We start from the raw sequence: 22,905 nt of genomic DNA on the forward strand, positions 1-22,905 counted from the left end.
TAAAAAAGATTTTATTTATTTGACAGAGAGAGAGAGAGAGACAGAGCGGATGCATGCACAAGCAGGGGGAGCGGCAGACAGAGGGAGAGGGAGAGGCAGGTTCCCTGGCCTAGCAGGGAGTCCATCACGGGGCGGTGACTCAATCCCAGGATTCTGGGTTTATGAGCTGAACCAAAGGCAGGTGCTTAACTGACTGAGCCACCCAGGCGCCCCTTATCAAATATTTTAAAAACAAAAAGATAGAAACTTTAAACACCCAACAACAAATTGCAACATGTATATCTTGTTTGGCACCCGATTTAACAAATTATCTCTAAAAAGACATTTAAAAAAGATAACTGGGTAAATTCAATACTTACTGAATATTTGATATTATGAAATTATTAGCGTTGCTAGATGTGATAACTGATTTGAGGTTATACAAAAAATGCCCTTATCAGTTAGAAAAGAAAATAAAAACGTTGATACATTCCCATGAAGAAAATTTCCAGCTACTTTTGGAGATTTTCATGTGGCCCAAATGTGTCAAATTTCAGGGAAATGTGAAGTGAGAGTGGTGCAGGAGAGATAATATAAGAACAATATTTCACAGTCCATGAGAATGTTGTTACTTGAATAGTGTGATTTCCCTGAGTTTGTATAGTTTTTGGTTTCTCTTGAATGTGAGGATGGTAACCTAATCACCACCTCTAACTAAAAACTGGGAACTGCCTACTCAAAGCCTTCTTTCATCCTGAGCCTGAAGTTACTCCCTTCCAGTTTCTGAAGTCGATGTTTTCCAATTTAAAACGAGCCCCTTCGATCTGTGAGAAAGCTGGAATGGAAATTTGTCAATGCTTGCCATGGTCCTTATGAATGCAATGAAAATAAGTCTTTGGAAATGCAGATAAGACGTTGAGACACTAGGTGAAAATATTCCACTTAGATTGCCATCGGTCTGAAAAGAAAGGAATAGGATGTAATGTTTGGATAAAATAAACACTCGGAAAGGACGCAGGGTGGCGCTGCAGCATTAAAAGTAGAACGAAGAAAGCTACCAGCGGGCGCTCCTTAAGCCAGATGCTCTGCTAAAGAAGCAAGCAGGAAGGGGAGGCTTTCTAAGGTGTTTGCTCCGGGAAATCAGGACCTTGGGCGTCTCCACTTACCCAGTACCTGCGAGACACTAGATGATAAGAGTCCGCCACAACACGAGCTGAAACTGGGTCACGTTTGCTGGGATACCGGAAAGCGATGGAGGCCGGAGAGGGAAAAGAACGCTTTCTGAAACAAAGGCAAGTCTTGATATTCTTTGTTTTGCTGGGCATGGCTCAGGCTGCTACCGAGCCTAGGCACTATTCAGTGGCTGAGGAAATGGAGAGTGGCTCCTTTGTGGCCAATTTGTTAAAAGATCTGGGGCTGGAAGTAGATGAGCTAGCTGCCCGGGGGGCTCGGGTCATTTCCAAAGGGAAAAAAACGCGTCTGCATTTTGATAGGCAGACAGGGGATTTGTTGTTAAATGAGAAACTGGATCGGGAGGAGCTGTGCGGCCTTGCCGAGCCATGCGTGCTACCTTTCCAGGTGTTATTGGAAAATCCCTTGCAGTTTTTTCAGGCCGAGCTACGGATTAGAGATATAAATGATCATTCCCCGGTTTTCCTAGATAAAGAAATAATTTTGAAAATTTCAGAAAGTATCACTCCTGGAACTACATTCCTAATAGAACGTGCCCAGGACTTAGATGTAGGAAGCAACAGTCTCCAAAGTTACACAGTCAGCCCCAATTCCCATTTCCGTCTTACATTACAAGACAGTCCTGACGGCATATTACCACAGCTGGTGCTGGACAAAGCACTGGATCGAGAAGAACAGGCTGAGATCAGGTTAACTCTCACAGCGCTGGATGGCGGGACTCCGCCCAGGACTGGCACTGCCTTGGTTCGCATTGAAGTCTTAGACGTCAATGATAACGCGCCCGAGTTTGCAAAGCGGTTTTATGAGGTTCAAGTTCTGGAAAACAGTCCCATTGGATTCCTGGTTGCCACAGTCTCTGCTAGCGATTTGGACATTGGAACCTATGGAGAAATATCTTATGTATTTTCCCAAGCCTCTGAAGATATTCGCAAAACTTTTCAAATAAATGCAAAGTCAGGAGAACTTTTTTTAACACAGAAACTGGATTTCGAATCCACTCAGACTTATACATTAAATATTCAGGCGAAGGACGGTGGAGGCCTTTCTGGAAGTTGCGTGGTGTTTGTCCAAGTGATGGATTTGAATGACAACCCTCCGGAACTGATTATGTCAACATTTATCGATCATATCCCAGAAAACTTGCAGGAGACCATAATTGCTGTATTCAGGGTTTCAGATCCTGACTCGGGAGACAATGGAAGAATGGTTTGCTCCATTCAAGATGATCTTCCTTTCTTCCTTAAACCTTCTGTTGAGAATTTTTACACCCTCGTGACAAACACAGCTTTGGACCGAGAGACAAGAGCCCAGTACAACATCACCATCACCGTCACCGACCTGGGGACCCCCAGGCTGAAAACCCAGCACAACTTAACGGTGACGGTGTCCGACGTCAACGACAACGCCCCCGCCTTCAGCCAAAGCTCCTACACCCTGCGGGTCCGCGAGAACAACAGCCCCGCCCTGCACATCGGCAGCGTGAGCGCCACCGACAGAGACGCGGGCGCCAACGCCCAGGTCACCTACTCGCTGCTGCTGCCGCCCCACGACCCGCACCTGCCCCTGGCCTCGCTGGTGTCCATCAACGCGGACAACGGGCAGCTGTTCGCGCTCAGGGCGCTGGATTACGAGGCGCTGCAGGCGTTCGAGTTCGGCGTGCGCGCGGCCGACCGCGGCTCGCCGGCGCTCAGCAGCCAGGCGCTGGTGCGCGTGCTGGTGGTGGACGCCAACGACAACGCGCCCTTCGTGCTGTACCCGCTGCAGAACGGCTCGGCGCCCTGCACCGAGCTGGTGCCCAGGGCGGCCGAGGCGGGCTACCTGGTGACCAAGGTGGTGGCGGTGGACGGCGACTCGGGCCAGAATGCCTGGCTGTCGTACCAGCTGCTCAAGGCCACGGAGCCCGGGCTGTTCAGCGTGTGGGCGCACAACGGCGAGGTGCGCACGGCCCGGCTGCTGAGCGAGCGCGACGCCGTCAAGCACAGGCTGCTGGTGCTGGTCAAGGACAATGGCGAGCCGCCGCTGTCGGCCAGCGTCACGCTGCACGTGCTGCTGGTGGACGGTTTCTCGCAGCCCTACCTGCCGCTGCCGGACGTGGCGGCGGCCGAGGCCCGGGCCGACCCGCTCACCGTCTACTTGGTCATCGCCTTGGCGTCGGTGTCGTCGCTCTTCCTGGTGTCGGTGCTGGTGTTCGTGGCGGTGCGGCTGTGCAGGCGGAGCCGGGCGGCGTCGGGGGGCGGCTGCTCGGTGCCCGAGGGCCCGTTTGCGGGCCACCTGGTGGACGTCAGCGGCACGGGGACCCTGTCCCACAGCTACCAGTATGAGGTGTGTCTGAGGGGAGGCTCAGGGACCGGCGAGTTCAAGTTTCTCAAGCCCATTATCCCCAGTTTCCTTGGTCTGGGTGAGGAGAGGATTAGTGAAGGAAACCCCAATTTCAGGGATAACTTTGAATTCAATTAAGTATTAATACGGGTCTACTGAGCCTAGTCTCAGTTAATTTGTGGAAAGTCCTTTCTTACTGCCTTGGTCATTGGGGTTCTTTTTATTTGGTAAGTAGCTATCCTATTCCAATTTAGTGCATGTTACTGGTGTTTCTAAAGGTGTTCATTTGTGGTATAAGGAATGCAAATTTCCTTTGTTTTCTTTTTGTCGATTAGTCTCAGTGTAACTTAATTCAACTTAAAGTGTGAAAGTAAATTTTGTATTTTCGGAAGTCTTTAATTTTTAAGTTAGACCACCTTTTTCCAAACTCATCTTGCACAGTTCCTAGGTAATTTTGCAGAACTTAAAATTTAAAACATCTTTTTAAATGTTTGCAATCGCTACACAAGCTTATTCTTTTTCCAACCCAGAATATTTGTGTTTGTATGTTCTTTTAGACTAGTATAACTTCTATTCTGTTTGCTCATGTTGACTAAAACCATTAATATATGCATATTCATCAATAACAAAGCAACATCTCACATTTTTCTAAATATGTACTTCCTTAAAGAGTCCATAAGTGAAGATTATGATTCCTTAGAGATTGTGACAACCTTGACTGCTGGATTCTACAAACCATTCACATCAAAAGTGCTCAGTCAACTACTAATATTCTCAAATGTAGTTAAATAAATAGCATGTGTCCAGTTGTTTTTAAAGCCATGTAGTTCCTCATGCTTTCTATTAAAAAAAATTTTCTTTAAACATCTGCTCATTTCAATTCCCCTTTAAAAGTTACCAGTTTTAGCAAATTACAACCCATCTGTTAACTTTGAGCACATCCTTAAAATCCAAGAGATATGAGGAAATAAATCTAAGTCTTTGTTCTTGACCAAATTTTAGAAACTTCAAATATTAGTTTGGCATTGCATTTTTCAAAAATTTTGGAGCATTTATGATTCCTTTGGAAATAAGCCCGTGACTACTTCTATTTTTCCCTTTTCGGTTTCCTATGGTTTTCAAAGCTTTTTTTCTTTTTAGGTTCTTGAATATGTTTCTCAATAGCTCCCCATTTATTGTATGATTAGCACAGTAACTGGAGGATTATAGGTTCTTAATAAAAGTTTTGAATAAATGATTGAAAGAAAGTGTCTTTATTTCACCCTGTGATATTCTGATATTTAAAGACACTAAAATACTCAGAGAACAAAATTTTGCTGGAATTAAATGCTCTCTGATGCATAAGGAATTACATATATAATTTTTGGTTACTAAATTAACCTGATTACTGTTATTGAAAGATTATGCAGTTATCAGTCTCTGGTGTCTCTTTCCCTCAATATATTTTTCCTTTCTCTCTTCCTGATTAATTTGAGTCTCCTCTCCTGCCTTCTAGCTTAAGGGATATATATGGGGAAATTGTGTTTTTGATTTTATAATTTAAATTTCCTTGTGTAATTCCCTAAATGATTCATCCAACTTTATTTCTTGCAGTGCAATTTCAGATCCATCCATTAAAACACATTTTTAATTCTTAATGTTCTTCAGCCTATATTTAAATTCTTATATCATTTTATGTTTATTTGCATGAGCTGTGCTATTAAAATTATATGAATTCTAAAGGTTTCCTTTTGAGATTAGCAGTGTAGAGCACTGCTAATCCTTAGTAGGATCTTGGATAAGTCACATAATTTCTGTTCCCCCAAAATGCTAATAACAGCTATTTCTATATCTTGAAATTATGATCAAATGAGATAATATATATACAAGTATAAGTGCTGTTAGTATTACTAATATTAAGAGCAATCCTAATAGATGATCCTTCCTGTTACATTCCTGATAATTGTGAAGATGCTAGATTGAACAGTTGATATTTGAATTGTTTCATTTCTCTGCTTAAAACCTTGCAATATCTTCCTTTTATTCTTAGAATAAAATCCAAGCATCTGTTATTTGCCCACAGTTTATCTCTCCGGCCTTCTCTTCCCACTTACTCTTGAGACACAAAGTTTTGGGTACACTGCCCTTTTATCATCTATAATGGCTATTATTTACCATTGCCAGCCTTTATGTATCAGTTTCTCATATATGTATTCTTCCCATTTTACAGTCTTAGTCTGTAAGACTTGGCCTGTAAGACAAACATCTTATCCTTCATCTTCTAGATTAAGTGGCACAACTTTGATGGAACCTTTTTCACCCACCACCCATTGAGTCAGGTCCTCCTATTGCATACTTTCAGTGTGCTCAGTATATTTCCTATGTAGCACTTTTCACAGTTTGTTTGAACATATATTTAAAGTCTGTTCATCCCATTAGATGGAAAACTGTACAAGATAGACACGATTTGTCTTGTTACCACTATATGCCTAACTTCTACAAACTCAACAAATACGTGTTTCCACAGATAAGTTACAGTTACATAGATGAAACAGTTAATACAGTTCATATAGATGAAACCAGTAATTGTAAAATTATTGTGAAATATGAAGAGGAGAAATCTCTATGTTCCCTGAGTGTGAAGATTTGAAAGGAATTGGGCATTTGTGACCTCTGAGTATACACCCTGACACGACCTATTATAATTTTTATCACCTTGCATGAGGTCATCTTTTCATAGCATTTTTTCCCTGATTATAAATGCAATTCGTGCACATTTTACAAAATCTGGAAAATAAGAGAAAAATGCAAGTAGGCTATGAAGCATATCATCATTTAGAGCAAAATCCTTTAAAGTTTATGGATAATAATTGCAGATGGGCAGGAAGAGTAGCTCTATCAGCGAAATCATATAAATCAGCAAAAACATGTAAATGAGGACTCTTACCAAAGACAGTGGTTGTTCTTTTTTAAGGGGACATTTCATTTCCCTAGGTTGTGTTTGTTTAACTCATTTAACACAAGAACCTCCTCCAGTAGCGTCAAATGGGTTTGAGAAGGGGAATAAGCGATTAAAAAATCAAAACACCCTGCGCCGCTCCGGCCCCAACACCTTCTCTAAGATTTTTAAGCTACCAGCGAACGCATGGTGGCGCTGTTGACTAAGAAGGCGAATTAAACCACCGGCATTGTGCGCACTCTTTAAGGCACCGATCCAATTCGGTAAACTAGGGGGTTGTGAGCCTGGGCAGATTTTAAGCAAGAAAATCTGAGCCCAGGAAAGGATTATTCGCTAGACCTTCTTCAAAGGTTGGAAGGCAAAAGGCTGCGTTTGCTAGCACTGCTGGAGGCTTAGTTTGGCAATATATCCGGGAAGAACGTGGCGAAAGCACAATGGAGGCCAGAGGGGAGCGTTTTCTTAGACAAAGGCAAGTCCTATTTCTCTTTGTTTTTCTGGGTGGGTCTCTGGCTGGGTCTGACTCAAGACGCTACTCTGTGTTTGAGGAAACAGAGAGGGGCTATTTAATAGCCAACCTAGCAAAGGATCTAGGGCTAGAAGTAGGGGAACTGGCTGTGAGGGGCGCCCAGGTTGTGTCTAAAGGGAACAAACAGCATTTTCAGCTCAACCATCAGACCGGCGATTTGCTCCTGCATGAGAAATTGGACCGGGAAGAGCTATGCGGCCCCACGGAGCCATGTATACTGCATTTTCAGATATTACTGCAAAACCCTTTGCAGTTTGTTACAAATGAGCTTCAGGTCATAGATGTAAACGACCATTCTCCGGTATTCTTTGAAAATGAAATGCAGCTGAAACTCTTAGAAAACACGCCACCAGGAACCATAATTCCTTTGGAAAATGCTGAGGACTTGGATGTGGGAAGAAACAGTCTCCACAACTACACTATCACTCCTAATTCCCATTTCCACGTTCTCACACGCAGCCGTAGGGACGGAAGAAAGTACCCACAACTGGTGCTGGACAAAGCGCTAGACCGCGAGGAGCAGACAGAGCTCATTTTGACGCTCACCGCGCTGGATGGCGGCTCTCCACCCCGGTCGGGAATCGCCCAGCTCCACATCCTGGTCTTAGACATAAACGACAACGCCCCTGAATTTACACAGTCACTCTATGAGGTTCAAATTCTAGAGAACAGCCCCATTAACTCTGTTATTGTCACTGTCTCAGCTTCTGACTTAGATACAGGAAATTTTGGGACAGTATCATATGCATTTTTTCACGCTTCTGAAGAAATTCGCAAAACCTTCCAGCTAAATCCAATTACTGGTGATATCCAGCTAGTCAAATATTTGAATTATGAGGTTATGAATACTTATGAAGTGGACATAGAAGCTAAGGATGGCGGAGGCCTTTCCGGAAAAACCACAGTGATAGTTCAGGTGGTTGATGTGAACGACAACCCACCAGAACTGACCTTGTCCTCAATTACCAGCCCTATCCCTGAGAACTCGCCAGAGACTGTGGTGGCTGTTTTCAGTGTGTCTGATCTAGACTCTGGAGACAATGGGAGAATTATGTGTTTCATCGAGAACAATCTCCCCTTCGTGCTCAAACCATCCGTAGAAAATTTTTACACCCTAGTTACAGAGAGACCACTCGACAGAGAGACCCAGGCCGAGTACAACATCACCATCACCGTCACCGACCTGGGCACCCCCAGGCTGAAAACCCAGCACAACTTAACGGTGACGGTGTCCGACGTCAACGACAACGCCCCCGCCTTCAGCCAAAGCTCCTACACCCTGCGGGTCCGCGAGAACAACAGCCCCGCCCTGCACATCGGCAGCGTGAGCGCCACCGACAGAGACGCGGGCGCCAACGCCCAGGTCACCTACTCGCTGCTGCTGCCGCCCCACGACCCGCACCTGCCCCTGGCCTCGCTGGTGTCCATCAACGCGGACAACTGGCAGCTGTTCGCGCTCAGGGCGCTGGATTACGAGGCGCTGCAGGCGTTCGAGTTCGGCGTGCGCGCGGCCGACCGCGGCTCGCCGGCGCTCAGCAGCCAGGCGCTGGTGCGCGTGCTGGTGGTGGACGCCAACGACAACGCGCCCTTCGTGCTGTACCCGCTGCAGAACGGCTCGGCGCCCTGCACCGAGCTGGTGCCCAGGGCGGCCGAGGCGGGCTACCTGGTGACCAAGGTGGTGGCGGTGGACGGCGACTCGGGCCAGAACGCCTGGCTGTCGTACCAGCTGCTCAAGGCCACGGAGCCCGGGCTGTTCGGCGTGTGGGCGCACAACGGCGAGGTGCGCACGGCCCGGCTGCTGAGCGAGCGCGACGCCGTCAAGCACGGGCTGCTGGTGCTGGTCAAGGACAATGGCGAGCCGCCGCTGTCGGCCAGCGTCACGCTGCACGTGCTGCTGGTGGACGGCTTCTCGCAGCCCTACCTGCCGCTGCCGGACGTGGCGGCGGCCGAGGCCCGGGCCGACCCGCTCACCGTCTACTTGGTCATCGCCTTGGCGTCGGTGTCGTCGCTCTTCCTGGTGTCGGTGCTGGTGTTCGTGGCGGTGCGGCTGTGCAGGCGGAGCCGGGCGGCGTCGGGGGGCGGCTGCTCGGTGCCCGAGGGCCCGTTTGCGGGCCACCTGGTGGACGTCAGCGGCACGGGGACCCTGTCCCACAGCTACCAGTATGAGGTGTGTCTGAGGGGAGGCTCAGGGACCGGCGAGTTCAAGTTCCTCAAGCCCATGGGTCTGGTTCAAGACACTGAGTGAGACTAAAGCAAAGCTCCAATTTTAAGGATAGTTTAGGTTTCATTTACAGAATAGTATAAAGATAGTTGTTTGACTATGTTCTTCTTTTGAAATCAAGAATCTTTAGTTGATATAACCTTTTGTTTATATATTGATTTTACTTTGTTAATCCTTGCATATTCTTTTTTCATCTGCTTCCTTTCTTACTAATGCAGTCTTAATGCCTCCTTTTCCTTTTCTAATAGGTGAGCAAAAATACATTCATTTTGTTTTAATGATGATTTCTAACAGGTTTACTTTAAGGAACTCATCTCAAATTCTATATCCAGAGCAATGTAGATAGAGTTCCACACCAGCGATCTTATAATTTACCTTGTTGAATACAGTCAGATATTGTTCTTTGCAATATACTTAAAGCAGCTTCGTAGTTAATGAAGTTTGTGGATAGATATAATTTGTTTTCTTTAAGATGCACCTTATTTAAGGTACAACATGTTTTTAAGGACATAGTAATCAAACGAAAGTAATACATTTAGTTCAGTTTCTGTTTTGACATTTGCAATTAATATTTCAATATTATATGCATTTACATTGACAAAAATGAACACAAAATATAGGCTATAAGGCAAATTACTCTTGGATTTGCCTAGAGTATTCTCATGATGTCTGAAGAAAAAAATTAAACCTAGAGCATTTTGAACAACACATTGTGCCTTTCCATTTTGCACGAAAACGTTGTTTAGTGAGGCATCTGATGCAATGACAATTAAGTTTGTAAATTCTGAGATATAAATGTTATCAACCCGAGTCATTTTTTAAAAGGTTTTATTTATTTATGTATGTATTTATTTATTTATTTATTTATTTCAAAGACAGTGTGGAGATGGGTAGGAGAGAGAGAGAGAGACTCTCAAGCAGACTCCATGCTTAGCTCCATCTCAGGACCCTGAGATCACAACCTGAGGGGAAACCAAGAGTCTTGGGCTCAACAGGCTGACCACCCAGGTAATCCAACCTAAGCGTCATTTTTAAAAATTTTCAAGAAAGCACATGCATATATGACCTCTAAATGGATTATGGTAAAAGTGGTGTCCCATCCAATCCTACTTTTAAAATTAATACCTAGGGGCGCCTGGGTGGCCCAGTCAGTTAAGCCACTGACTGTTGGTTTTCGGCTCCAGTCCTGATCTCAGCATCAGGAGATTGAGCCCTGCCTCCGTGCTCCAGTTGGAGTCTGCTTGAATTCTCTCTTCCTCTCCCTCTGCCCCACCCTGCCTCCATTCTCTCTCTCTAAAATAAATGAGTAAATCTTTTTAAGAAGAACCATTTAAATTAATACCCACTGGCATTTAGATGGTGATATATGAGGGAAATACATATGTATTTTTTGTTTCCTGTCTTGATTCCCTCCTCCTGATTTCAATCTGTCATGACTCAGGATTATATATGGTCCTTCTGGGATAAACTGTCCATCCACATCAGCATTCTACCCCCTATAATGTAATTAAAAGATGTCCAAGAATAGGGTAGTTCTAAAGAAGAGAGAGCAGTATCATTGTGAAAGTCTAAATTAGCTACACCTATGGATAAAATCTGGAAGCAACCAAAACACATTTTATGGCTATTTTGGGTGAAACAGAAAAATTTATATTTAAGTGACAAATTATTTAGTTCCCAATTAGAGAAGTTGATTAGGAAAAAATCAGTTTTCTTCTCAGAGGCATTTTCTCATCCAAATGGATAGAAACTTCCAAGAACTGAAAACTGATGACTAGAAGAAAGTAAAGTTTCTCAATGATTTTGAAAATTCCCAAAAGAGAAAAAGAATTTAAGATTGACTTGCCTTCAATCATACATTAAAGTGTAGTTATAAATGCTGTCATTTTATATAACTGAGAATCAAATGTATGAATCCTATTAACCAGGGGAAAGAGAATATTTCCTTTCACTGATGAAGCACTTTATAGAGATGTTTGAATCTGGCTCTTTTAGTCAGATCTTTTTTCTTCTTTTCATACGTAGCTGAATTTTCAGTAAGAGAAGAAAAAGGCTTAGTCCTGGGTAGTGTGAGAGCTAGGGAAGTATTCTCTGTAAGGTATAGAAGGCAGGTTTTTTTTTTTTTTCCATTATGGTATACGATCTAGGACTAAAGTTGGAGGGGCTAAATGCTGAGCATTCATTTATACCCAGAACACAAAAGAATGGATACTATTAATAACTTAGTTGGTCAATCCGTTGAATTCATATACTGTTGAGAAAGTGAACAGAATTTAGTAAAGCCAGAAAAGATCCTCTGAACTAAATTTGAAGATCAGAAGTAATTACACCTTAGTCTTGTTTCAAAATTGCTTTTATTTCTGGGCTGTTGAAGACCTTTTACTCTTTTATTTGAAGACAATGTTCAAAAACCTCTTTATCTGGATATTAAGTACAGGACAAAGAGGGCACCATATGTATAGTACTATCTATTGTGGCCACTTTTTGGAATTCCCATACTGAAAGTCTGGTACAGGGTAAAAGGGATGACTTCCTGTGCTAATGATAATTTTTAGTAGTCTTCTATGAGGACTAATAAGTTCATTACTGTGAATTATTTCCAAATCGATCTCTAATATTCTAATTTTCAAAAAGTAAGAGAAATTAAAATGGCCCCTCCCCCCAAACACACTAAATAACCTGACTAGACTCTAAGGAACTTGTCGGTAGAGTATGTTTCTGTTTTATTCAGATAGCACAATGTGTCACACACAGTAGATGCTTGAATAACATTTGTTGCATGAGTATGTTTGGGGGGAGGGGCCATTTTAATTTCTCTTCCTTAAATATGGCTGCCTTGTAAATGAGGACTTTAAAAAAAAGTCAGTTTTTCTGCATATCCCACTACTTTTATTCTTTATTTATACTGGCTTTTCAGAGTAGTTTACTATATATTTTAAAGCTAGAAGTCTGTTAGTTTTAATTCAAAGTTACTTTTATGTCTAATACTGATATTCTTAGCTTGGTTATAGTTTGGTTGAATATAGATTTTTGAATTTAAACAATTTTCCTCCTGTTCTTTTGGTATTCAACACTGTTGATCAAAAGTATGAAATCAGTATAGTTGTCATTCTTTTATTTGTAAACTTCTTTATTTTTTTAAGAGTAATCTCTATGCCCAGCATGGGGCTCTAACTCACGTCCCAAGATCAAGAGTCCTGTGCTCTACCCACTGAGTCAGCCAGGTGCCCCGCCTTTACTCTGTTTTTTTTTTTTATATATATATATTTTTTCTTTATTCTTGATGTGCTGGTACTTGCTAGGTCCCAACCTGAGATTTACCCAATATGCTGATTGTTTTTGTTTCAGTAACTTTAGTTTTTTTTTTAACTTCCATTTGGTCAGTTTTCACAACAACTTGTTTTTTCTAGTCACAATTGTTATCCTTCTTTTTTGTTTGAGGAAAGTAAATGTCTTTTACTCTTAAGTTCTTTCCATATTGTTCTGAATCTCTGTTTCTTATGTATACATTCTTTTATCTGTTGAGTCCATTTTTCACTCTGTTAGTCTTCCTCATTTGCTTGGTGATATTTTATTGACAACTCATCCCCTTCTGGAGGTTTCCCTCATGCCAGTACTGGTGTTGGTAGTCTTGTGGAAGGGAGGAAGGAGGAGTCTCAGGGTGGTTCCAGCCCCAGGCTCTGCAAATCCAAGCCTTAATGAAGAAGCTTAGCTCAGCTCTGTCACACACAGGGAGAAGTTTGAGACCAACACCTAATGATGTATTTGGTCTGGGTCCCAGTCTCCCTTGGACGGTCCTGCTCTGCATTTGCTCCGTGAGGCAAAATCACAGAGAAGGTCACCCTCTGCCTCTTGTTTGTCATGGTGATGGCTGAGGCTGTAGACATGGGAGCTAGTGGAGACATTTTTTACTTTCTAATTTGCAGAGTAAACAAGCCGGTTTTGAGGAAAATCGAGTTGTAACTGAAGTAATTGATACATGGGGATTCCCTACAGGACAAAAAAGCAAGGTCTTGATTAATATGTGACAGTGTTGCACATGGTAGTGCTGGATGACCAAGAAAATGTGCTGCGGAGCTATCTTATATTATGCACTGAGCTGGTGCCACACAGACAAGGTGGTAACCGGGACGGCAATCTGAGTAGAACTCAGGACTGTTTCATCAATGATTCAAAGCTTCATAGTACTTGATGTTTAGCAAGTGGGCCCACAACCTGGAAGTATCGGAGCGCTGAAGCATATCTAGGCTCCAAAGTCACAGGCACAGCCAGGCACAAGCTACTGCTATGATTAAAGACTAGAGGTCACCTCTATTTGACAGGGTCTAGGACCTATCCCCGCCTGACCTGTCATTCACTGAACCTCCACAGATGTCTACTCAGCTGGCAGGTTCTCTGTCCTCTTGAGCAGTGAGATGACCCGGCCATCCTCCTCTTTCGATTCTCTGCTCCTGTTCAATGATGTTCAGTTGTGGAGGATGAACAGGGAACCTTCAGTGGACTACTGCTCATAAGGCCATTTTTTTTGAGCATTTGGGGGATATCAACATCATTTGGACTTAGTTGAAGAACTATTAATGTGAGAGGTTTCTGACTGGAATGTCAGAGACTAATGGGTTCAGCTTTCTGAAGTCAGTTGTCTCCAGCTAATATGGGCTGACTATGAGGAAGAGCTTTGATGAGAAACTCAACTTCTAAAACGACTGGTGGTTTATAAAAAATTAAAACTGTATTGTCTAAATATTGTCATTTTGAGGTGGGAGGGGTTTTACCTAAATTTTTTTTATCTTTAGGGAAATGGATTTTTTCATCCTAAATGTCTCATCCTATTCAAGATTTAATCAGTAATCAAAAACTTTCCATAAAGAAAGGCCCAGGACTAGAATTCTACTGAATGTTTAAAGAATTAGCACCAGTCCTTCACAAATCCAATTGTAAAAAGAGGACCAGAGACATCTCCCAATTCATTCTATGGGGCCCGTATTATCATGATGCTAAAACCAGACAAAGATAATACAAGAAAATAAAATAATATACCATATCCCTTATGAATATAGATGCAAAAATTCTCAACAAAACATTAGCAAACTAACTCCAGCAACATATAAAAAGAATTATATACCATGACCAAGTAGAATTCATCCCAGAAATTAAAGGTTGTTTTAACATATGAAAATCAATCAGAGCAATACACCATATTACCATCTCAATTAACACAGAAAAATCACTTTACAAAATCCAATACCTTTTCATGATAAAAAACACTCAATAAACCAGGAAGAATAGGGAATATCCTCAACCTGATTAAGGACAACTATAAAACCCACAGTTAACTTCATATCTAATGGTGAAGGACTTTCTCCCTAAGATGAGGAACGAACAAGGATGTCTCCTCTCACTGCTTTATTTAATATTGTACTGGAACTGTAGCCAGGGCAATTAGGTGAGAAAAAGAAAATAGTTCAGATTGGAAATGAAGAAGTTAAAGTATATTTGTGGATGACATGATCTTGCATAAAAATTTTAAATCCTAAAGAGGGGTGTCTGGGTGGCTCAGTTGGTTGAACATCCAACTCTTGATTTCAGCTCAGGTCATGATCTCAGAGTCCTGGGATAGAGCCCCACACAGGGCTCCTGGCTCAGTGGAGAGACTGCTTCTTTGCTCTCGCCCTCTGCCCCTCCCCCACCCCACCCCTGCTTATGCACACACTCTCCAAATAAATAAATAAATAGTCTTTAAAAATCAATCGAAAACTGAAATGAAAACAATTCCACTTGTGATAGCATCAAAAAGAATAAAGTGCTTAGGAACAAATTTAACAAAAGAAGTGCAAGACTTTACACTGAGCACAACCAAACATCACTGAAAGAAGTTAAAGAAGACCTAAGTAAATGGAAAGTGTTCATGGATTGAAAGACTCAATATTGTTGAGATGGTGATACCTCCCAAATTGGTCTGCAGATTCAATGCAATCCCTATCAGAATCCCAGCAGGCTTTTCTTTTTTCAGACATTGGCAAATTGACCTTAAAATTCATATGGAAATGCAAGGGACCCAGAAGAGCCAAAATAATCTTGAAAAAGAACAACAGAGTTGGAGGACTCATACTTCCTGAGTTTAAAGTTAGACATTAGATTTTGAACATTTCGATACATTAAACATACAAATACTCTTTTCATTTAGAATGTTCTACAAGAAATTATTAGAAATTATCTTAGATGCCATCATAAATTTCTCTAGCCAAATTCTCATCATTCAGATATCTCCTTTCAAAATTTGCATTTCAATAAATGTGATTTTATTTATTTATTTATTTATTTATTTATTTGAGAGAGTGAACACGAGACTGTGAATGGGGAGCAGCAGAGGGAGAGAGGGAGAGGGGAGAGAGAATCTTAAGCTGGCTGCACACTTAGCATGGAGCCCAGTGCTGGGCTCAAACTCAGGACCCTGAGATCATGACCTGAGCCAAAATCAAGAGTTGGATGTTCACCCACTGACCACCCAGGTGTCCCAATAAATGTGATTTTTAAAAATATCCTACAGGTTTAGTTTGGAATTTTAACTGATATTAAATTTAATTTGCTTTCACCAGTGAGCAGTATCGTTTGCTTTATAGTTATTGCACTCAAATGGCCAGCCTGATGTATCTAATTTATCTGTCTAGTAGAGGAACTCAAAAATTTGTAAGAATTTCTAACAAAATCCACACGCCATCAACATGAACCGATTGTTAATGTTAGTTTAATATTTTGAAATAATACTATTGAAGTGTGATTTAAGGAACTAAAAATACTAGTTAAAATCTAATTCCTATTTCACCAATTAATCTTTCTCTCAACAATTGGTTTAATTTCCCTCTACTCTCCCTCTTCACATTAAGAACAAAACAGCCCTCAAGTCATCATGAGGTTTAAAAAACATTCGTTCACTTTTTTTTTAAACAAGTGAGAATATTCAAAACTTCAGAGTATGGATTTTGCATTTTGAACTTCTGGCCTACTTGTATCAAATTCCTTTAAAATGATTTTTATCTTTTCTTCAAGGAAATTAAAAATTCTTGCTTATACTACACCAGGGAGGAATCAAAACTATTCTCTCTCTCTTTGTATATTCAACATGGAAAAAATACTTTAAATGTCATGCTTCAGGTCTGGTGAAAATTGTGTAAATTGTAGTCGTATGAGTCCTTCAGAGTGGAAAATGCAGCTTTCCTGACTGGAATAGAATGGTTTTTCAGGTGATCATCCTCGATATCATTAACTCTTCCTCCATGCAGGTACAACATAAGAGGTATTTTTTCCAAGTTTAGCAGTTTTTTTGGGGGGGGGGATAATCCATGATGTAAGACTGCCCTCTTAGATTGTTTTTCTTGTTTTTAACTTTATACCCTAATAACATTCCAAAAGATCCATACATAGGTATTTTTTTCTTCCGTAATCAAGGCTACAGGGAATTCATGATATATATCGCTCTTGTATTTATTTTTACCTAATTAATGATCTCAACAAAACACTACTAGTTTCCCTTCCGATTTCTAAGTTGTGTAAGCACCTGTTTTTGCTGGTATCTATCTCTAAAGGCAGACAGACCATTTTAAAGGTTCTTATATTAATTGCAAACTTGAACACAAATATATCACCTGTGATATCTCTGTAACCAAGGCAAGGCTGAAGTTTGGATCTAAATTATCTAAAAAGTTGTTCACTTCTCCAATTCCACTTATGTGGGTAAGAGAATAGATTCTGGAGCCACACTGTAGTGGTGTGAATCCTAGCTCTACCATTTCATATGATGTGTGATTATGGGCAGGTTATTTAAACTCTCTATGCCTCAATTTCTTCATCTATAAAATGTGGCTAATAAGAGTGTCTACCTTGTAGGATTGTTGCGGGATAAAATGAACTAATATGTGGAAATGCTTAGAATAATATCTAGCATATAGTTGCACATATGCATTAATATTATCTAAATTTCATTTGCTTTGGGTTGGCAAAAATGAAAAGAGCTGATTTGCAACACTATTTCAACGTCAACATATAGGAATAAATAAATAAACAAAATGTAGTTTAAGTTTTGTTTTGAACACCTCAACTTGAATCTAACTAGAGCTTGGTTATTATAAACAGTTTGCTCTTTTGTTTTGCCCAGGGTATTTGTTTTCCATTTATATCTAAAATAATAGTTTTGCCTTTTGCTCTTTTCAGTGTTTTATCATTTTTTATTTCACTTAATGGTCATATATATTGTATTCACCTCTGATTTGCTTTAAATGTGAAAGAATTCTAAAGTGTATTAATGTTATTATTGCCATTGCTATGACTCTTATAGGAATTAATTACTAGAACTAGAATCAAAGTAAATTTAATTGAATAGTACTTAGCATGTATTATACTCTGAGAATTCTGTTTATTTTCAGACATGTTTATGGCTGAATATATGATCTGGCAGTAATCTTCATATATAAATAGAAACATGATCATTAGAATGGATTAATTTATTTATTTGTTTGACATTTTTTAATGACTACCATAATCCAAGCTTCTTTCAAGAATATTTTTTCTAATACGTTCTGTCACTCTCAGAATTTAAATATTAATGCTTTTAAAATAATTCATTCAACATGAATTATAATTTATTAAGTTAACTAAGTAATTAAATAAAATAGCAAGATATTTAAAGAGGGGAAATCCTGTATGTGCCAAGATAAATGGTACTCTACTCAATACACTCAATATACTAATTGTAACCGAGAAACTGCTTAACTGTATCTCAGTTAACTTACTATATCAGGGTAATCACAATGGCTGCACACTGTGCTGGAATCCATTTTATAAATAAGTCTCTCCTCTTTATGATATATGAATAGACAAGGCCTGAGGCACCCTTTGCTCACAGATTAAAATGCTTTAAATCAGGGCTTCTTATTTTGCCCAAATCAGCTGGTTGAAGAATATGGTATCTGGGATACAAAGAATGAATGCAGTAAGAAGTAAACTTGCTCTAAATAAGTTTAATCTTAAAGCCTTTACTTTAACAAAATTTTATGATTTTTACTCACTTGATTTTGTTTTTATATTATTCTGATAATAGTCAATTAATCAAGTCCTATCACCCTCTGAGCTTCAGTTTCCTTGTCTGTAAAACCCCTGGCATTTGCTCTCCAGTCTAAGAATCTGACTCTAATATGTTTGATTTCCTTCTAAATTTAATGCGGATTTACACTGTAAAAGGACTCATAACAAAGCAAGATGCCTCTTCATTCAACTATACTACTGTTTGTAGGGACAGAGAAAGTTTCTTTGAAAAATAGTCTCCCTGAGACCATGTGATAGCGAGCACCTTAACAAACTTTTGCATCATCATAAATTCCTCACATACTTGGAAATAAACAAATTCGATTTATAATTTTATAAGAATTTATCTCCCCTGGTTAGATTACATAAAGGGGAAACGGAGTTCTTTGAAGTTCCACTGATTAGAGTGTGGGGAGACCAGGTTATCCTCCTGATTTGTGCTCAGTTACTGTAGCTCATGCAATATGAAGAAGTAACCTTATAAATTATGCAAGTTAATGGAATTAAAAAGTTTGTGAAAGTTCTATACACTTTAAAAAGTAGCTTAACTTTGGACACTTCCAAAATATACTTTGACTTGAGAATATTAATTTCTCAATCAAGACGCAGGGTGGCGCTGCAGGCTAAGGTTGTGAATACAGAGCCCTAAAAAGCTCGCGTATTCCTTTGTTGCAAAAGGAATCAAAAATACACGAGAGGAGCTTTGCCAGCCGTGCTGGGTTACCAGCGAGTTTGGACTGCGGTATACTAAACGAATTTTAAGATTCAAGGCAACTTTGTGAGGACTCTACCAAACAAGAAATCGTAATTTAATACCTCTGTCGGTGCCAGAAGGGATTGGATGTAAGCACCGGGTCTCCAACATGGAGACGCTAGAGAGAATTCAACCAAACAGGCAAGTGATGGTCTTTATTTTGATGGTGTTCTTGTCTCCGGCTCTTGCTGAGCCTATTCGTTATTCTGTGATGGAAGAAACAGAGAGTGGCTCCTTTGTAGCCCATCTGACCAAGGATCTGGGCCTGGGAATCAGGGACCTGGCCGCCCGGTCGGCCCGGGTGGTGTCTGACGATGACAAGCAGCGCTTGCAGCTGGATCGTCAGACTGGAGATTTGCTTTTGAGGGAGAAACTAGACCGGGAAGAGCTATGTGGCCCTACTGAACCGTGTGTACTGCATTTCCAAGTGTTCCTAGAAAAGCCGGTTCAATTTTTTGAAGGAGAATTATCAATCCAGGACGTAAATGACCACTCCCCGGTATTCCCGACTGGGGAAATGCTCTTGAAAATACTGGAAAACAGCCAGCCAGGGACTCTGTTTCCCTTGAAATTAGCTCAGGATTTGGACGTGGGCAGCAATGGTCTTCAAAAATACACTATCAGCCCCAATTCTCATTTTCATGTTCTAACTCGAAATCATAGTGACGGCAAGAAATACCCAGATTTGGTGCAGGACAAAGCGCTGGATCGAGAGGAGCAGCCTGAGTTCAGCTTAACCCTCACTGCACTGGATGGTGGGTCTCCACCTAAGTCTGGCACCACCACAGTGCGGATCCTGATCATGGACGTCAATGACAATGCTCCGGAGTTTGTGCACACCCCGTATAAGGTGCAGGTCTTGGAAAACAGCCCACTAGGCTCCCCAGTACTTAGTGTCTCCGCTAGAGATGTAGATGCTGGAAACTTCGGGAGTGTTTCCTATGGCTTGTTCCAGGCATCAGATGAAATTAAACAAACTTTCTCAATAAATGGAGTCACAGGAGAAATCCGACTGACAAAGAAACTGGATTTTGAACAAATTAAATCTTACCACGTGGAAATTGAAGCTATAGACGGAGGAGGCCTTTCTGGAAAATGCACCGTTGTCATAGATGTGGTGGATGTGAACGACAACGCCCCTGAACTTACCATATCTTCACTCACCAGCTCCGTACCAGAAAATGCTCCTGAGACTGTAGTCTCTATCTTCAGAATTCGAGATCGAGACTCTGGAGACAATGGAAAGATGATTTGCTCTATACCAGATAATCTGCCATTCCTTCTGAAACCGACATTCAAGAACTTTTACACCCTGGTAACAGAAAGCCCCCTCGACAGAGAGAGCCAGGCCGAGTACAACATCACCATCACCGTCACCGACCTGGGGACCCCCAAGCTGAAAACCCAGCACAACTTAACCGTGACGGTGTCCGACGTCAACGACAACGCCCCCGCCTTCAGCCAAAGCTCCTACACCCTGCGGGTCCGCGAGAACAACAGCCCCGCTCTGCACATCGGCAGCGTGAGCGCCACCGACAGAGACGCGGGCGCCAACGCCCAGGTCATCTACTCGCTGCTGCTGCCGCCCCACGACCCGCACCTGCCCCTGGCCTCGCTGGTGTCCATCAACGCGGACAATGGGCAGCTGTTCGCGCTCAGGGCGCTGGATTACGAGGCGCTGCAGGCGTTCGAGTTCGGCGTGCGCGCGGCCGACCGCGGCTCGCCGGCGCTCAGCAGCCAGGCGCTGGTGCGCCTGCTGGTGGTGGACGCCAACGACAACGCGCCCTTCGTGCTGTACCCGCTGCAGAACGGCTCGGCGCCCTGCACCGAGCTGGTGCCCAGGGCGGCCGAGGCGGGCTACCTGGTGACCAAGGTGGTGGCGGTGGACGGCGACTCGGGCCAGAACGCCTGGCTGTCGTACCAGCTGCTCAAGGCCACGGAGCCCGGGCTGTTCGGCGTGTGGGCGCACAACGGCGAGGTGCGCACGGCCCGGCTGCTGAGCGAGCGCGACGCCGTCAAGCACAGGCTGCTGGTGCTGGTCAAGGACAATGGCGAGCCGCCGCTGTCGGCCAGCGTCACGCTGCACGTGCTGCTGGTGGACGGTTTCTCGCAGCCCTACCTGCCGCTGCCGGACGTGGCGGCGGCCGAGGCCCGGGCCGACCCGCTCACCGTCTACTTGGTCATCGCCTTGGCGTCGGTGTCGTCGCTCTTCCTGGTGTCGGTGCTGGTGTTCGTGGCGGTGCGGCTGTGCAGGCGGAGCCGGGCGGTGTCGGGGGGCGGCTGCTCGGTGCCTGAGGGCCCGTTTGCGGGCCACCTGGTGGACGTCAGCGGCACGGGGACCCTGTCCCACAGCTACCAGTATGACGTGCGTCTGACGGGAGTTCCTAGGACTGGTGAGTTCAAATTCTTGAAGCCAGTATTTCCCAATCTCTTGATTGAGGACATTGGGAGAGAAATTGAAGAAAACCCCAACTGCAGGAATAGCTTTGTATTCAGTTAAAGAGTGTATTTGGTTAAGTCAGCCTCTCCTTAATTTTGGCAAACCTAACTCCCTTTGCAATGCCTTTCTTTTAAGAAATTCTGTTGTCTAAATATGTATATCTCTATTCCAAACTTATGCATGTCCCTGATTGTGCTAAATTTTCCTCCTTTTATTGATATTCATTGAATGTAGCATTTTCACTTACACTGATTATGGAGTATGTATATTCTCCATATTTGACCTTTTCTTCATGATTAATCTGTCCATAACTATAAATTACTCAAGTAGTTTAAGAAGAAATTTTTATTTACATCCACTCCTTACTGTCTTAAAGCTTTTATGTAATTGTGCATTTCTATGTATTTGTGGTGTTTGTCTTTACCATCAGCTTTATCTTTAGAGTGTTTGGACTTGTTTTAGCTACCTAGGCCTTTTTGACTGTTCTCCAGTCTATGCCCCTGGAAAGCCATGAGCATATAACTTAACCTACTTGTTTCTCTGAAATTGTACATGAACATGCACTTTGATTAAAATATTAAAACACTAAAATTGTGACTTCCTAATGTGAACACCATACATGCTAGAATTTTTTTAAAATTTTTGATTGCTACTTACCTAGCACACTGTATGTGTTCTGTAAACACTAATACTAAATTTAAAAAATTACTTTCATTTATAAGTAATAATTGAAAATCTATCATTTGGCATCATGCTCACTAACCAAAACTAAATCACTGATTGATAAAATCCTTTAAAGCAATTTCAGACCTTAAATGAACCTTAAATCCTTTCAAAGGATTCAAGATATGAAGGATATCATATCTTCCTTGTCCTTCCTTTTGCCCTATAAATAGAAGTTCAAGTGAAATTTAATGTATATGTTTCTTTTGGTTTTCTTGCAGCTTCTCCCCACTTTTCAAAAGAGTCAGAGAATTTCTTCTGAATTTGGGTTATTCTGTTCAGGCCTATTCAAGGTTATTGGGTGATAGGAGGTTTTCACTTTAAAGTACTTTGCAGACATGAACATCCTTTATCAACAAAATAATGTTTTATTTTTGATGTCCAAGTTATCTTCTGTTCAATGGAGCTTTGAGGTGTTTTATGTAAATTTACTTTATCAATTATGCTAAACTTTCATTGATAAGAAATAAGCATTATGTTGTCATTTTGGACAATAGAATAGAAATAGCAATTAATTAAGAAATGAACTTATTTGAAGTATAATTGTTTTATGTCATGTTCAATAAGCAAAGTAAGCTGATCATGTGGTGTCCAACTAAATTTATATGGATATAAGTGAAACACCTCTTAGTTGAACTTTTGACACAATGTGATCAATTGAAGAGCGTGCTTTATAATCTAAATATTTATTTTTAAATATCAGGATCATACTGGCATTTAATTATTTGTACTTAAC

At 41.8% G+C, this 22,905-nt stretch overlaps 3 protein-coding genes across 3 annotated transcripts; all 3 read left to right on the top strand.

Moving 5' to 3' along the window:
* Positions 1-1,058: 1,058 nt before the first annotated feature.
* PCDHB2 (protocadherin beta 2) lies at positions 1,059-4,723 on the top strand. Its single transcript, XM_048220922.2, has one exon. The coding sequence runs from the start codon at positions 1,231-1,233 to the stop codon at positions 3,625-3,627; it is 2,397 nt and encodes a 798-aa protein (XP_048076879.1). The 5' UTR covers positions 1,059-1,230; the 3' UTR covers positions 3,628-4,723.
* A 721-nt stretch (positions 4,724-5,444) lies between these two features.
* LOC113250093 (protocadherin beta-3) lies at positions 5,445-12,135 on the top strand. Its single transcript, XM_026491480.4, has one exon. The coding sequence runs from the start codon at positions 6,862-6,864 to the stop codon at positions 9,196-9,198; it is 2,337 nt and encodes a 778-aa protein (XP_026347265.2). The 5' UTR covers positions 5,445-6,861; the 3' UTR covers positions 9,199-12,135.
* A 2,819-nt stretch (positions 12,136-14,954) lies between these two features.
* LOC130542765 (protocadherin beta-4) lies at positions 14,955-22,037 on the top strand. The gene has a single exon (XM_057307264.1). It carries the CDS (start codon positions 19,116-19,118, stop codon positions 21,504-21,506), a length of 2,391 nt encoding a protein of 796 aa, XP_057163247.1. The 5' UTR covers positions 14,955-19,115; the 3' UTR covers positions 21,507-22,037.
* Positions 22,038-22,905: the final 868 nt, after the last annotated feature.

Source organism: Ursus arctos, unplaced genomic scaffold, assembly GCF_023065955.2.
Source record: "Ursus arctos isolate Adak ecotype North America unplaced genomic scaffold, UrsArc2.0 scaffold_5, whole genome shotgun sequence".
In the NCBI taxonomy this organism is placed as follows: domain Eukaryota; kingdom Metazoa; phylum Chordata; class Mammalia; order Carnivora; family Ursidae; genus Ursus; species Ursus arctos.

Coding starts and splice junctions, on each gene's coding strand:
- LOC130542765 (XM_057307264.1), top strand. CDS start 19,116: ATGGAGACGCTAGAGAGAATTCAACCAAACAGGCAAGTGATGGTCTTT.
- PCDHB2 (XM_048220922.2), top strand. CDS start 1,231: ATGGAGGCCGGAGAGGGAAAAGAACGCTTTCTGAAACAAAGGCAAGTC.
- LOC113250093 (XM_026491480.4), top strand. CDS start 6,862: ATGGAGGCCAGAGGGGAGCGTTTTCTTAGACAAAGGCAAGTCCTATTT.